General features: G+C 47.5%; 2 protein-coding genes across 4 annotated transcripts in view; one reads left to right on the top strand and one right to left on the bottom strand.

The window, feature by feature from the left end:
- The window catches only part of LOC128891351 (uncharacterized), a 168,079-nt gene that overhangs the window by 149,424 nt on the left and 996 nt on the right, over positions 1 to 17,659 (bottom strand). The gene's annotated exons all lie outside the window — the stretch shown is intronic.
- The window catches only part of LOC128891331 (muscle-specific protein 300 kDa), a 62,607-nt gene continuing 54,681 nt past the window's right edge, over positions 9,734 to 17,659 (top strand). For 2 of the 3 annotated variants that reach the window (XM_054150726.1, XM_054150725.1), the window contains exon 1: positions 9,734 to 11,235. In XM_054150726.1, the coding sequence (XP_054006701.1) occupies positions 10,554 to 11,235 (682 nt within the window). In that variant the 5' untranslated portion in view covers positions 9,734 to 10,553. The remainder of the gene's footprint in view (positions 11,236 to 17,659) is intronic. The other variant, XM_054150724.1, reaches the window with a different exon arrangement.

Here is a 17,659-nt window from a genome sequence, read left to right as displayed (position 1 = left end):
CCGACGAACGTTTACGCGACGCTCGAATGATTCGTCGCCGTCGTTATATCGCGTTACAAAAGTAAGAAGCGTAGATCCGAGCGATTTATCGTTCCACGGTATTTTTGTGCCATCGAACGAGGCCTCCCGATCGGTTTCAAAGACGCCGACGCGACGTACGTATTTTTGGCTTGTATACCTCGGAACGATATATGTATATCGTCGTTCGACGCTCGAAAGGGTTATTCGAGCCGCGCGGTTTCGCCCCTCGTAATCGTTTCTACAAATTTATTTCGCGGCTCTTGGCTGGAAATCTTCCAACGCGATGGAAGCGAAAAGGTAAGGCTTGAAACACTCGTTGCTCCATTGGTCGAGCCGCGATTAGTCAAGAAACGAGAAACGAGAATCGATGCTATTATTATCGAAGCCGACGCGTGGTTATCGGACGAGTTTCCGTTTCCGCAAGCTTTTCCAAAGTCGACCTTCGTCGGTTCAGTTCAGTCGTTTATTAAATTGAGCAACTTTTTACAATTGACAAAGCTATTTCACTACCACTTTTTCTATTTGTTTACATTTACATATTTCTTCATTCGACACGTGCATGCGTCTTACATGACTCCTACATTGTTTTAATACTGCAGCATCTTTTACTTCTCATCTATAGGGGCTCGCTTGGCCCCCCTCTAGCTCGGGTACCTCGGAGTTGCTAAGCCCGTACTGCAGTTTGAAAAAACACCTCTACAGCCTCTGAGCTTAATCTCAGCTGAGTTAATGCTGAGTTAAAGCTGAGTTAAAGCTGAGTTAATCGTAACGCGATAACAGTATAACACGTAAAAATCGGTTACATGTTTCCGTTGAAACGTCTGCTAACTTGGACCACGAAACACTCTGCTACCAGGATACGTACGTTTACGACCGACGTCTAGCGGCACGCCAACAATGCGATATCCTTACCTCTAATCATCCTAATCGATTTGCCGTGACCATCGTCGTAATTGCATCCGAACCCGAACACACGGTTAAATCAGACTCGGGAGTGCGAGGATCTTGTTAATCGAGAACGTCGTTAGTGCCGTTACGGAAACGCACCGTCGTTATTCTCGAGATCGTTGCACCGGCTGCTTATTTGGAGAGGAAACAAGCGAGTCGCGCGCTACATTTCCTGCCGCTATGCAAAGCCATTTCGTCGGAGGCTGTACGCGTATTTCGTGTTTTGTCGCGTCGTGTAAGCACGGTAAGCTCTCGTGCCAGTCGCGTGTTCTCGGGCTGTTCGTACGGGGTAAACCAGCTCCGACCGGACGAGAAACCCGAAGGCCATCCTTTGAAAAACGCAACGAACGACCTACGATGCTCCGTTTATTTACTGATTTTCCAATTTTATCAAGCGCACGCGTACAGCGCGTCTAAGGTGAAAAGATTTTGCGTGACAAGTTTTGGTAACAGTCGGGTAAACTGAAAACATAAATAAACTTCTAGCTACCTAGTTCGGAGTTTTTCCGGTCGGACCGTAGAATTGAGCGTTCCTCGTACCGAACAGAACGTCGAGCAAACGACGCGAAAGATGGCTGACTGGGTGGCTAGCTGGCTTTCCTTCGGTGTAGGTATTTTCTTCCATTTCCGTTGATTGCCGCCAAACTTATCCTTCCATGGAAAAAATCTTTCAACGAAACGGGCCATTTTCCCACGAACCGAACTTGTCATCGCGCCTAGGAAATCTAGTCGAAAGCTGTACCAGAATAGAAGAGATGCGGAGCGGAATAAGAAACGTAACGCGTGTAACTCGTGTATTTGGTTTTTTCCGCTCGCGTATCTTTCGACAATTTCTGCTCGTTTCGTTGTCTTTCTCGTAACAACATTTATTATTCGTATAAAATTCTCCACGAGTTCCGGTCATCGCTTACAGGGAACGATCAACGAACGGTGGTTGTATGCAAATCAACGAGAGGCTGGATGATCCGCTTTACGGAAAATCCACGGCAGTAACGCGCGGGGAATGATTTAATTGCTTTTACCGTAACAACGATTAATTTTCTGGCCCGCCGCTAATTATTAATTACAACGAGCTGCTCGTATCGCGGGGATCGTTCTTGATTGTTGACTCGATTGCGTAGTTCACGAGCTACGACACCAAGTTTTACGAACCCGTCGATTACCACTTTTACTTGTCTCCTTTCCAAATTTATTATACGATTCAAATGCACTTGGTCTCGCGAATAACAACGGTTCGAATTGAACGCAAATTCACAAAACTCGAATCACGAATCTTTCAACGAACCGCAATCGTCCCGTTCTGTAAGTGGAAATCTCGAACGGACCGGCTGGCAATGATCGTAATTAACATCGAGCCCCTGCTGTGGGATCGATCAGAGAAATCACGAACAACGGTAGGCGGATGTTAATTATTGCGGCCTCTCGATGCCGATGTGGCTGCAACGATGCGCGCTCGGTAAGAAAATTTTTATCGAGAGAAACAGCACCGAACCACCGTGCACCGTATCGAGTTTCTCATCGAAGTAGAACACTCACCTTGGAAATACGGAGAATTTCATTCGGACGTTGTTTCATCTTTTCTATCCCATCTTTTAGAATACATAAGATGTTATGAAGTAGCGTCCGAAAATAGATACTACCTGAAAATCTTTGGTAACTTTGAAAATAATCTTAGTTTTGAGTCCGACACGAATATTTCGAGTTCCATCGCATCATTGTAAAGTTTCGGGTTCCATTTGTTAAAAGTGTTAAAATCTCGCCGTTACGATCATTTACGACACCGATAGGTCCGATGGAATCGCAAACCAGCTACGAAAACGGGCTTTCCACGCTCACCTTACTTATCGACCTCGAGCGCTGCTTCACTCGAACACGCTTCCTCGGAATCACCGACCTTACAAGTAGAGCGTTTCGATGTTTCGCGGGCTCGGTATTGCCGACGCCTAGCCTGGCCGCGACGCGTCGGTGACGACGCCTCGGATGTGGTAGGAATCTCCGTTATCGTGGTTTGTTTCTAGGAGGAGCGTCGCGTTGGCGTCGACGGTGGCGCGTCGTTTCACTTTCGAATCAATTTTTAAACAGAGATCTGAAACACGCTTATCGTCTCACGGTTAACGTGTCTAATTGCAAGACTGGAACACCGGTGTTGATTACACGATTAAAATGATATCGATATCAACGTTCCATAAATTCCAAACATTATTTTTGGAGTATGTCGAGACGTGAACAACTTTAAAAAAAAGTCAAGTTTAAAAAAAGATCAATCTTCGTTATCGGAATATCGCCCGTGAAAAGTAACGATTACTCAATATTGTTACGTTCTATTTTGGAACTCGAACGCGAACAGAAACGACATCAAAGAAATATTTCGAGCAAAATAAAAAGAAATATCTCTCGGTGAAAATTGATGAGAACGGTTTCCCTTGTAAACACAAAGAGGTCAAGGCGATCGTCAACGTCGCGGGTACCAGCTGTCAACTTTCGGTAGCAGTTCCAACTCTCTTTCACTCGTTCGAAATTTCACCCGGAGAGGTGCGATCATTGCACCGTGTACCATATAGAACATCATTAAATAATATTCGACCCAAACAATCGGATCGCGGAACAGTCTCTGATAAATTAAACGAAACGAAACGATTCGATCGATTTAGTAGCGGTTACTTGTAACGCGTAGCAGAGAATTTCATATTTCTTTTTTCTTCTCGATTCTTGCGTTGAAAGTAACTCGGTGGCCACGAAAAGGGACGATAAGGGGCAAGGGTGGTAACGCATCGGAAACGAAAACGCGGGAAAAGGGGCGAGGAAATGTGGAACGGGAACGGGAACGCCGCGCCGGCGAGAATCGACCAAGTGTAAATTCAAGCCGAAAGTCGAGCGACGCCAAAGTTAAATATAAATGTCGCGGCAAGCGTCCTGGACCGATGAACCAGCGGATCGGGCAGTCTTTTCGTGGTCTTCGTCGTGGACCGACTACGAAACAACCGAACTACGGATCCGTCGTTGCGCGTGCCGCACGATTTTTCCGCTACGATCGATAATCCCTCGATCGCCGAGGGCCGCGCTCGCTGGCCAGGCAGGAAGTGTTGGGGCGAATAACCGTGCCTGATGAGAGCTCGAGGAGTCGCGCCTTGAACGACCCCGATCGAACCGCCCTTCTCGATCACCGGAACAGACTGTGTGCATCTGCTGGATATTTAAAACAAGCGATCTCCTGTGGTTTCGATTCGACGTGTCCTTCCGGTATTATTTTCTTTATAATTTTCACTCGTCAAACAGCTTATCCATCTCCAGGATCTCATCGCTCTAGCTTTATCGCTCGTTCATTTATTTATTCCGGATTCCGTTTCTTTTCCACTCGACGTCGTAAAATATTTGTATCGATTGACTCGATTTTCAACGTAACACGCCGCTTTATTTCGCTTCTAGTTACTTTCTATGTTACTTCGCTTCCAATTTTCATCGCTCGTCGAAAATTTCAGTATCGTTGTATTTTATTCCGGTGTCGACGCGTGATCGAAAAACTTTTCGAACGAAGCTTATAGGCGTTGGCCGAGTGGTCGAGTTCCCGCAAACGTGATCGACGAGGAAACAAAATAAGGTACCCATCGATACCGATATCAATGCGACGTAACGCGATGCGACCGTTTCAGAACCCATCACCGTTCGACGATGCGATCTAGCGAGATGATCGCGAAGACGTTCGTATTGTTTCTCGATTCATCGACGTCCAGTTCTCTCGTAATCGTCTCGACGAGGCCGTACAAAGGTCTCTCGTCTCTTCGATTTTAGCCTCGCGTCGATATCGATCACGAAGATTTAGTCGCGGATTTGAACGATAATCGCCCATCGAAACCCATTGAAATTGGTACGGGCAAACTGTGTTAGGAATGTTCATTCCGAACGAAGACTATTTCTGTTGGTTAATTCGTCGGTAACCTTATTTTTGGCCGCAGCATCCGAGGTCCAGGATCCAGCGCGTTAACAGCCGTTCGCTCGTGAACAACCCGTGTTCCTTTTCGATACGATCGGCAATTTTATCCACGTGTCGTTCTACGTAATTTTATCCGGTGTAGCGACGCCGCCGCCGACGCACCAATTACACTTTTTTTTTTTTCAATTTCTTTGCATTTCCGATGCAACAACCGTTCGTTCGAGTTTTTTAATTCTTACTATCGAGAAATCGTTTAGAAGTTCTTTAACGCGAAACGTAATTTACGATTCATTTCATTTTTCGCAAAGGGTCGAAATAATCAGGAATTTACCATTTTTCGCAAAGTGTTGAAATAATCAGGAATTTACCATGTCTTTGTCTCTCTTTAGGAGAAGCTTATATCTGGAATTCAAGTTTGAATTCGTACGCCATCGTTCTCGAATGGCGTTCGCGATATAAATAGTCCGGGTACTCGATTCTTCTCGATGCTTTATCGAAATCGGTGGAACGAACTCGAACGCGCGCGAGCCGTCGAACTGTCGTTCGCAATGGCGCTCGTGAACTTAACGTAACGAGAACAAAATGGACGCGTATCTTGGATGGAATATAGTACAGTTCCATTATCGAAGAAGATGCTCCGAGTTGCTTCGAAACTGAATCCTAATATCCGTCTCTTATCGTTAGCGGAATTCAACGAAAAACAAAGACGAAGACGCGTTTCGTTACGTCTAACAACAATGGCGCCATGCGCCCCCGCGTAATCGCTCACTAGACTTATTAGAAACACGCGTCCCAACACGAGGATAGTCGTAGGTGTTAATATTCGCGTCACTTTCCGAAATATCTGACGCAGTCGGTGCAAATATACCTGGCGTGTCGGACGCGTCTGTGGGCACGACTCGAATCCCTCCGAAATAGAATTGTCGCTATATTTAGTCGGCCTACACTCGACATCCAGCCAAAAATCTTTAGACCTTCGACCCGTGTAACCGCACTCTTCCAACTTCCTTGTATTTCCAAAGAAACTACGAGATATGTTCTCTTCGCGCTCGAAATTAACAGATCCGAACAAAAGATAACGCGATGTATTATTTTTAGCGCTGACGTTTGCATTTTGGGTTCTCGACAGAATTATCGTTTGCCATGACGTCTGGGAACGGTAAGGCCATTTAGTATCTTTCGATTATCCAAGAAAATTTACCATATCGAGTCAGCTGGAACGTTTATTTAAATTTTTTACCGATTTACATATCGATTAATATTTACGTAGCGCTTAGAGTATCGTCGAACGCTACCGTTCCCATGCGCCCGTTTCGAGAAACTTTCCAGGCGATTAAACGTAATTTCTTTTATATCTAGCTTTATTTCAGCTCGGACGCGGTACTCGGTATGCTGTCGAACAGCACACGAACTAGCCGATAAGAACCGAGAAAAGTATCGTAAAATCGTTTCATTTCACTTCTTCTTTCGTTCCTATTTCCATGTCCTCGCATCGCGTAACGTGTCACGCACGGCGCCACACGATTTGTCCGTTACACATTTTTCACACGCAAACGTGCCCAAGTCAGCGGAAAAGCAGACAATCCAAGCGCTTATTTCGAGAGACTTTTGGCCGACTGCCCATTCCAATCTGCCTACTCACTGCCACTGCGCGACCCAGAGCTCGTTAGCCGTCCAAGACGCTTCGGCTCTCTCGGAAATAACGATTCGACAGATGGTCTGCTCTTTACGCTGGAACACGCGAATCTTTCAACTAAATGCTCGAAAATCAACCAACGCGAACAACTCGTCTCCTCTCAACGCGGCCGATCGCGTTATCGATCCTCTCGAACCGAGCAAAACAATGAACGAGACGTTGCCTCCGTTGCAGCGATGCTAGGCGATCGGCAATCGGTTTCGAAATAGACCGAGATGTCGCAACCGCCGTCGAAACCCCATGGGAAACACGGGCCAGGAGGTAGTTGGACCGGCAGACCGAACGTGCCCGGTCATTTACAACCTCCGTCGCCATCGCCGTCGCCGTTGCCGTACAGCCCTTCGAGTTCACCGCATGTGCAACGTCCTAGGGGACCGAGCACTCCGGTTCGTCATGCTCATCCTACGTCCCCTCTGACGTACTCTGGAATGATGCATCCGATGAGCCCGGTACCGATCGGGATGCCGATTTCGCCAGGAATGTCGCCAGTGTTTGGATCGCCGACCGGCTACATCCAGTGTCCAAGGCCCAGATGGCCGTCACCGATTCCGGTGGGAACTCAGCCACCCAGGCCCTTCATACCGACTCGGGTACGTAGCTCTCGAACACCAATATCTAATCTACTAATCTGCTAGGCTATTCGTTTTTAACCAAAAACTACGCCGGAATACAAAGACGAGCACCGGACACGACGCGACGGATGTCTCGAAACGTAATCACAGCTCGAAATGATTTGCAGTTCGGAAAGCGTTGCGTGTCGAATGATGCTCGCCGACATCGAGAACGAGTGAAATTAGAATCGACGAACGTGGCAGCGAAAGACTCGACGTTTCGAGTATTCTCATTGTCGATTGGTAATGTCGAAATTCTTTCGAGTCACGAAACAAAGAACGCGGAACGCGACGCTTTGTGGCGAGTTTCAACGGCCGTTTCCGTAATACACGCGCCAGGTGCAATCGCACCGTGATAATTTGTAAACCCGATTAAATCAGCGACACGTTTCGCAGAAACCTATGGGCGTGGTTGCGCTGCCCGATCGGATGCAAACAAAATGGTTACTAATGTTTTTGTTCGAATTTTAGCAAAGTCCAATGGAAAGTGGCGCAACGTCGCCTTTGGTAGAGCTACGAAGCTGCGGACCGCCGGAATATATGATCTCGCCGTACAGACCCGGCGATTACGAATACGTCGGGGTGCCACTGGATCACTCGCAATCGGAAGAGGATGCCAGTGGTCCTAGCACCGCGGAAATAATAGCCAACCAGAGTCAGGATTACGTCGACGAAAAACTCGCCGAGTACCAGGCTACGATACACCAGCTTCAGAGTGAGTACCGTTTAGTGAAAACCAACATCGTACGAAAATTAACTTTCTGTTACATCGAGTGCCAAGAAACTCCGCGGATCGAGACAAACATCGACGGTGACGATCATCCGACGCGACGCATCAGAAGCCGACGTTTCCGTTGACGGTTACGCGATACTTTTGGCAACCGCCAAGTCAATGAAATCAGTTCTACGCCTACGATTCAAACCGAAGCTCGAGTGAACCCGTTTCGTTCACCTGAATTGAATATCAGTTCCTTGCACTCGACTCGAGGGAAACGCCGATGATTTTAGAACGAGCGGCCGTTCTTTTCTTCGCATGTATCCACATCCGACTGTATTTATTTAAAAAATTTATGCGCGTATCGAATGTGCCGCAGGAGTGTTTCGCAAACAAATTTACGTAATTACTAATTACAAATTACTTGTTCCGTCGGTGGAAGGATATTTAAATTGCAAACGATATTTCTGCTCTATTCCTTGCGAGATACTCTTCCGGCGAGATAAAGAAAATTTGTTTTCCGAGCGTAACGTTACGAAAACAGTCACGATAAAATAACGTTCCTAGTGCGATAATTTATAACCATCGGGATATTCGATACGATAGATTCGTCGTAAAACAAAACCTTTTACAATTGAAAAGTAAGCCTCTCATCGGCCGTCATTCGGTAAAACTTTGAACGACATAATTGAACTATCGGGAATTCTATTTAGAACGTAACTCGCGTGGAAATTGGCAAAACATGATACGCGATATTCCACGTGCGTTGATCACAAATCAGGGAATTGCACGTAGGTGGTCTGCGCGATCTTGTGACTCGCGCATTTATCCGCTGCATCGCGTAAGAGAAATAGAAGACCGTGGCTCGTCTATTTATAAATAGATGTGACGACCACCTGCCGTGGTACGATCATAATTGCAATCGTTAACTTTTTTTTTTTTACTTCGGTACATAAAAGTTGACGACCTCCAAATTTGAGAGCCGATTACGCGTTCGTATCGTTGTAATCCGTAATTAAGTTAGATTTGTTTGCTGTTTTTAAAGGACGTTAAGTTAAAATTGTTTTCGAACTAATTTACAAATACAATTACTTTATCGGCCAATAAATCGATTAAAAGTCCTTTGTTAAATGCGTGCTTGTTTTCATAGATAAAGCGATACGATTCCAATATATAGTACATTTGTTAAAAAGCTTATCGTAGAATTAATGTAATCCCTACTCGTTACGATACGTGTCGAGCTGTATAGATATACGTATGCTTCCGGGCGAAAATATTATTTTTGTATACGCGTTGATCTGGAAACCTTGACGTCGACTAATAATCGCGACCAATCCACGCGAAACGATAATCGCCGATGATCGTCCGCGGAACTGCCAAATCTCTTTTATTGGCAAGCGACGAGCCATGCAGATATCTACTCGCTATCGACGATTTTTCCACCGTACGACGTGCAACGCGCAGTCTCGAATTTTGTACACGCATTTCGATGTATCGACATTCTATCATTTTCTTTCACGAACATTCAAACTCGCCCTGGATCCCGAATTCTTCCAGTTGGACATCAAAGTATTTCACACGCATATTATACGTGGTACCGTCCGATTAAGAGGAAAAAAGAAAATCATTTTTCGAAAAAAATGTTTCACGAGAACATTGGCTGATATTCGTAACCGGAAACACGCCGGTGTAACGCGAAACGATCCAAGACCGTGAAGGAAACGGCGCGCGTTTCAAAACGAAGCGACGCTGGCGCCGGCGCGACGCGTCACCGACGTGGCGCCGCAGCGCCGCGCGAAGTGACATTTAACCGGCCGGCGGAGAAGGACGCAGGATAATAGCATCGATCGGCCGGAGTGTTCCCATCAGGAAGGTTATGAAGTAAGAGCGAGAGGGAGAGAGAGAGAGAAAGAGATATGACGCGGCAGAGCTTGGTAGACGATGACGACCGCGACGTGGAAACGTCCGCGTCAGCGTCAGCGTTAGCAGCGGCGCATAGCACGGTTCGCTGGAGACGTGAACGTCGTTGATCCTTGTCCTTGTCGTCGGTCGTTGCGATTTGCGATCGTCCTCGTGATCGTGCAATGCGGCTCGCGGCCACGGCTAGTGGGTGGATCGGGGGAATAGGGGGGCACGGAGGGCACCGCATGGCGGAACGAGGTGGGGACCCGGCGAGAGGTCGGGAAGAGAGGCACCGATATCGAACCGGCGCGGACGGCCAGAGTGCATTCCGTGAGCGGTAGACGCGTATCGTACATAGTCGCGAACGGCTGATATGCCTGCGCGCGTCGTTGGTTGAACGTAATCGCACGCTAGACGCTTGCCTGAGTAAAATCTAGCGAGAACACGAGCGCGAAAAAACGAATCGTTTGTTTCTGTTTTACGTTGGCGTCGACCGACGAGTTTTCGTGAGGCGCAACGAGCCGATGTACGCGGTGGTGGTGGTGCCCGTAGGGTGTGGTGAGCGGAGAACAGGTGTCCACGAGCGTAGCTCGACCGTGAAAACAGCGCGAGCCGGAAACGGACGGGTGCAGCGGGTACATCGGCATGAATTTCTTAACGCGTTCGAGAGAATAGATAAGGACTGGATCCGATCGTTGGCAGAGAGAACGGAGCGCGACTACTTCAGGTATGTCGACGCCACCGAAGAGCGAGAGTCCTACCGGCGCGGGCGACAGCCCGAGAACACCACGTGGTGGTCGACTCCGGGACAGAGTTAGCTTCTTCGAGCAGGTGTGGTCCGGCGGAGCCACCGAGCACCGGAGCACCGAAGACCTATTCGAGGAGATCGATGCCAAGCGACGCGTCGCTCGGTTTCGATCGATCGCGGACCCTAGGCCCTCGTCCAGGACCAGCGATTCATCCTTCGAGGAGAGTTTCGAGAGATTGGTGGAGGAGGGTGAATTGAACGGCGCGAAGGTGGTGAAATTCGAGAAGATCACCGTGAGAAAGAGCGTCCGAGAAATCGGTCCCGGTACCACCGGCCTCGCTCATCACCATCGTGTCCTCACCGAGTCCAGCAGGACGCCAAGCGAGGAACACGCCCTCGAGGATTCGGCTTATCAGAGCCACAGTCACGGTGCGTTCAGTCACGGGAGCAAGTCCAGTTCGGTCACTTCCTTTACCAGATTCCCCTCGGAGGAGAGTCTATCGCAAAGGCGGACCAGCAGCCCCCAACAGCATCTGGGACCGGATGATCGAATCCCGTCCGAGTGGTACGCCGAGTATCGCACACGAAGCTTTCATAACCCCGGCAGAATCGAGTACGTGCGCACCAAAAGCGAATACGACGCACACATCGCCGAGATCAAAGGTATTCGTTCCTTTTTACGAGATTCGGCTCTCGCTCCGAAACCGAGTTTACTTTGGACCGGTACCCGTACACGGACCGCGTCACCTGAAAATGGAAATACGCTTGTCTGATCGTGACAGAATCGCGAAACGACGGATTAATTTTACGCCGAAGATAAGATAACGCTGGCTCGACGTAATATGCTAACCGACGAAATTACGACAGACCGAAGTGTTTGTTTCTCCGATTGCGAGTATGAATTCTAACAGGGCGCGTGCACGCAGCGTTAAACGCCAATTAATCGCGCTCGCGAGTCGTTCTAGTTCGAAAGGTAAACCGCTCGTTTGTCCCCCTTTCGTGAACTCTACGAACCTTTCTTCGCTACTGGCTACTCGTTACTCGATAAACCTTAAACCTTACATTGTCGGCGCACCGCGTCGATACCAGACGGTTTACCGAACGACCATGCAAACGATATTCTCGAAAAACATAACGAATAATCAACGAGGTTGATCTCGATGCCACGTTACATCACGCGCGTTAACGTCTCCACGACCTTGCAGCCTTTTTAACGCAACCGAATTGTTCCGCTTTTCACGGTTTCCATTCATTCATCCCCGTCTCGCCGAACCGTAGAATTTCGAGTTGCATTCAAATGGTTTTTCACCTGGTCGCCGAACAAAAAACCATCTCGTACAACTTGACTTTTTTGCGATCGATACCTATTCCGATTCGTTTCGTCAAGTAGCGACATTCGCGATTCCTTTCAAGTTTATCTTCGTCGCGAGTGTCGCGCCACGCTTTGTTTTATTTTCTTTTCCAGAAACCGAGATTTTTGTTCTTGTATCTTTTATTTCTCTGTACGCGAGAACAAACTCGATCCGGCGAGCATTCATTCGACGATGAAAAAACAATTACGAGCTTACCGCGAATACCGCTTTGCGCTTCGAACGATAACATCGATTCGCGGTTTACGCGCGATAAAGATGTTGCCCACGATCGGCGTGCGTCGCGTGGGACAAACTGGAAAGATCGGTTCAGAATGCAGCTTTCAGGGCCACGGCCGTCGCTGTCACCAACACGAAACATGTATATACGCATATATATTTTCGCCGCGAACGAAATGCACGTTTGCGTCCAAACCAAAAACGACGTGACGGTACACGGAGTAATCAGAGGATCGCGAAAGTTACGCTTAACTCTGATATCGCGGTTATTGTAACCGAAGGAATCGGATCCAAGTTGAAATAGTAGCAATTTCGTTGCAGGGTAGAGATAAACGTGGCATTGTTCCACGTAAGACGAGGAAGACAGAAATCGATGCCGTTGCGGTTTAAAATTGATCTAAAAGTCGGCAACGGTGACTGGCTGAAAACGTTCTTTTCGACGAGTGGGAGAGGTTGTCGGACAAGTTGGCTAACTAAACGGCAACACCACAGACCGACTAACCAACGTACATTTTGGCACCGTCTTCGCCACGGTAGACGGTACTGCGGAGCTCCGCGCGTAAACGATTACTCGATGATCGAGATCGAGAAACAGGCCAACGAACCGACCGAACCGTTTGCCTATACCACGCGAATAAATCAAAAGAAGCCTGTTGGGTCGAGATAACGAGCAGCGCCGTCTGAATCTTTGCGTTCGCAATTGTTTTTAAACGATTACGTTTCGCGTGTTACGCATTCGTTCGAGTAGAATTTCTCATGGGATTCGTAACGATTGCGGTCAGTTCGTAGAGCGAATAACAGAACGCTATATCCGTTTAAATTGAAAGCAAGAGAACGGAGTAGTAAAATGTCTGGGTGGACGAACAACGAGTACGTTGAGAAAGAGTGGAGGTGGGAGCGAGGTCAAGGTCATCGTTGGTCTGCAACCTATTAAATCGTTGCGTCACTGGTGGCTACCAAGTATAAACGACTTTCCAACGATCAAACTCACGCTGTTTCGCTGAAATTTATAGGTGTCACTGCTAATCTCGATGAGGATAGACAGACGATCTTCGAGAACGCTAGGGAAACAAACGTGCGTGTTGCTTCGCGGTTCCGTAGGAAAGAGTTGAACGATATTCGATAGTCGAGAGAACGTGATTCGTGATTCGATATAAATGTATAGATATAGAACGATATCAAAAAGCGACAGCTGTATGCTTCGTTATTTTCAAACTCAAAACGGAGTTACGAAAGAAGTGTAGAAGTCTATACGAAAAATAAGGCACGGGGATTCGAACCCACGATCCTCGGATTCACAGTCGACCGCTTTACCTACGCGACTAATCCCGTACCCTACGTTTCGTGTTCTTATTTGAGTCCTTATTGTTGGGTACGGGAGGCGCGAACACTACACTCGGCCATCCTGAATTGACATTCGCCCTCGAATGTCCGTCTTTCGATTTTTGCGTCTCAACAGCAGTGCGCGCCCTCTCTCTTTCGCCGTTTCTCCTCTTTTTGGGAGTCCCACTCCGACAACACCTCAAGTTGCCCCTTCCCTGGAGTGTACTCCCCTCTCTCTTTTTCTCTCGACGCCTCACTGCTGCTGCCCGCTCCACCGTCAACACGACACCGTCGTTCGTTTGTCATTGTTGTTCATCGTCACTCATCGTCACTGGCCGGTCCTCTTCGGCGTAGTTGCCGCTGTAACCCCCCACCCCGGACGAGCCCCCATATGTAGAAGTCTATACGAAAAATAAAGCACGGAGATTCGAGAACCCACGATTCTCGGATCCACAGTCGACCGCTTTATCTACGCGACCAATCCCGTACCCTACGTTTCGTGTTATTATTTGACTCCTTATTGTTGAGTATGGGAGGCGCGGACACTACAGAAGTAAAGGTAATAGCGTAATCTGTTTCATCCTGAACGTTTTGTGTTTGTAAAAAACAGTAAGTTACCTCGACGAGCGAATCGTTGGAAAATCTGTCACACCGAACCGATGCGCGATGTACGTATATATGTACCGAAGCGACGCGCGATGTGGCGATGGCGTGTCGCGTTTAAAGCGTTATGTGGTAACTCGTACTAATAGTACACGATGACGTTATCGGGCGTCGCGAGTCGGTTCAAGGCTGTTTCAACCGTGCCCGCCATCTCCGGTCCGGACAACCTTTCCGCTCCGTCTTTTCTTCTCGAATAAACTCTCTCCTCCTTGAAGTAAAAGTCCTTTTGGAAACTTACGTGCGAATTTGTATATCTTTGCAATGGATATCGGATTTTTTTAGCCGATCTGTGTTGATGTCTTGCCTTTTTACGCCGTGGTCTAACAATACAGTACATCCGACACGCTCTCTCGATTGCTGTATACTTCGTAACATCTCAACACCTTAGTCGTCCATCTCCTGAGCCGACTGCACGATTGTTCAGGAAAATTGCACGTTGCATCGCGAATTGATGAGAAACGACGATTTCCTGACAAAAAAATCGGTGTTACCTGTCAATCCAATTGGGTCGATCTATAATAATCGGCTTGCGAGCTCCGAGATACCACGCCATGCCGCGACCGGTCATATTACGAGGCTGTAATTGCGAATGAAAGACAAATTCGATCCAGGCTCTTGAAACGCGTAATACATCGACGTCGGCTTCGCTTCCGGGTAATCGGATTTCATTTTTTATCGAAGGTCGCGCAGGTGTTTGAATCGTTCGATCGATGCGTGCGAAACGTAAGGTGCATCATTTTTTTCAGGCACATTACACGCAGGTGCGTTCTCACTCGGAAACGCGTAGCAATTATCGTCGATGAGCATTCGCAACGTCTTGGAAATTGTATGATGTGGACCGTGTACATGTATGCACTTTGCGTTTAACGTTTATCTATGATTGTGGCACGTGACAGTCACGGTTAGCTCGCAGCGTCAACGAGCTATATACAGGGTGTCCCAAAAGTCGGGGAGGAGCCGGAAATGGGGGGTAGCTGAGACGATTCTGAACAACAATTTCCTTTGCAAAAATGTCGGATGGGGCTTCGTTAAGGAGATATTAGGCGAAAACCCCGACCAATCAGAACGCGCGTAGACCGTTCGAGCGGCCGCGGTAGCAAAGGCTACGCGCTAGGCGGCAGCGTCAACGTCCTTCGATGCACGTCGAGTCACTTGTTCGCGTACAAGCGCGGCCGCCCAGCGCATACCCTTCGCTACCGCGGCCGCTCCAACGGTCTACGCGCGCTCTGATTGGTCGGGGTTTTCGCTTAATATCTCCTTAACGAAGCCCCATCCGACATTTTTGCAAAGGAAATTGTTGTTCAGAATCGTCTCAGCTACCCCCCATTTCCGGCTCCTCCCCGACTTTTGGGACACCCTGTATACGTATACACACGCGGAATTGAGAACCTTTGAACGCTAAAGTTACGCGTATTTGTCAAAAACACCACCGCGAACTGACAACTACCGATGGCGCGCTACAACGTATCCTGGAACCACTCTTGCAAATAAATGCGTATTCTTTAAGCGCGAAAACGTTGAAAAGAGTATCGTAAATAAGCAAAGTTTCGACACGGAAGACTCGTCGAGTATAAACTGCACCGCGTAGAATGCAGAAAGCTTTTTCGTAGAAGAAGATTCTTTCGAATAGAGCGGATGTTTTGCTATTTTCGCGTAATAATTGCGAATTAAAAGAGACAGCTGTTTCTCGTAACGATTTCGAAGACTGTTATTATACCATCGCCGCAGAAGTGACTTAATTTGCGCGAACGCTATTTACATAAAGTGGCCATAAATTACGACAACGAAATCCGTTAAGCTTAACGCTACATCTCGAAAGCCGCATAGATTCTATTTAGAGACGCGATACCTATAGACGATTTCTTGTTCCGAGAAACGAGCGTTGACCGAAAAGGTTGCCACTCGACGAGTCGCGTCGCGATTCAGCCTTGCGAGTGCGGTGCGATAAAAAAAAACCTACCTTACGCTCGACCTCAATTGGATCACGTACGAGTAGATTTATTATATGGTTAATTCGAGGACGAACAAACGACAAGACAACGAAAAAAAAGTTTCGACTTGCATTAATATTCTAAAGAAATGAAATGGAAATAGAGTGGTAGAAATTTTGATTAAATTAGGCGATGATGACGATAGTACGTATACGATGTATTGTACTCAAATGGAGGTATAAACTGCCACTGCTCGCATGGTCGACTCGCATGCCATGATTTCTCTAATTCGCTTGACAAGCAACCCGCCTCGTAGCATGCGATCTTACCTCATGCCCTCTGAACGCTCATTAGAAACTAATTAACAAACAATCGCGCGTGCAAACATACGATCCGTCGTTTTTAATGGTGAGTGATCGTGACGACCGCGGCCAATTGGTCTGATCGACGGATCCGTTTTGATTTGATCGCGAGGTGCGTGCCACCGAAACCGATCGATGGTAACAAGAATGATCGACGCGAGCACCGTACACGTGCACGTTTAAACTATAGCTTTCAACCCTTAAAACTGGGATTCTCGAGCAACCGATCAAGCCACGTTTATGCAACTGCACGCGCGGTAAATGGCGTGCAGTTGCACTTTCATTCGATAATTGGAAGTTGACTTTCCGTTCTTACGGACAGAGCCCTTTGGAAAAGTCATTGCAGCGAACGTTATCCTCGCGTTGTGTATACTTGTTGCTGAAATCAACGGCTATTTTAAGCAACGATCATCGCTAAAAACAGAAGCTGACAAACGCGAAACGTACCCTTCACCCTGGCATACGTCTGTTCGAATGCGGCTCGGGTGATGTCATTAAAAATAATGAAAGATAAAATACGTTGAGCTACAGACACAGTCACGCGGAAATACACGGTTGACGAACCAAGAGAAATCGTAGATTCGTCACGGATATTGTTTCGCTCTTCTCGACGAATATAATATCCTTGCCGAACATCGAATACTGGTCTCGATTTCTCTCGCGATACCGTACCGTACGTGCAATCTCTTCGCCGAGTTCAAGTTCAACAAAGGCGCTAACCTCTTTCGAGAGATTTATGCGGATTTCGAAAATTCTGACCAACCGGGCAAATGAAAATTCGCAGACTACGAGTACGCGTTAAATTATGGTTGTCGCCGTGACATCGAAGCGAAGCAGTTTTTCTATGTAATCGGATTATTCTTGGTAAAAATTCCGACGATTCGACGAGATCGTAGCTAAACGATACTAAAGGAGATCAAGGCGATCGAGGAAAAAAAGAAAAAAGGAAACTCGATCGATTTCCTCTCTCCCCCGAAAGACGTTATCGAGCGTATGAGCTCATCCGCGAGAATTTGTCCCACATCGTCGATCGCCCCTTCTCCTCTTTGCGACTTTTGCTTTCGACATCGCGCGGCCAGCAAACGAAAGCGCTAAAAATACATGGCTTATGCGTGTTCCTCTTTTTGAGGAAAAAAGAACGGCAAGGGAGGAGAGTGGAGAGAGAGAGAGAGAGAGAGAGAGAGAGAGAGAGAGAGAGAGAGAGAGAGAGAGAGAGAGA

Source organism: Hylaeus anthracinus, unplaced genomic scaffold (assembly GCF_026225885.1).
Source record: "Hylaeus anthracinus isolate JK02 unplaced genomic scaffold, UHH_iyHylAnth1.0_haploid 12001, whole genome shotgun sequence".
NCBI lineage: Eukaryota > Metazoa > Arthropoda > Insecta > Hymenoptera > Colletidae > Hylaeus > Hylaeus anthracinus.
The sequence above is the reverse complement of the archived record's forward strand: the minus strand, read 5'-3'. Positions and strand labels throughout refer to the sequence as shown.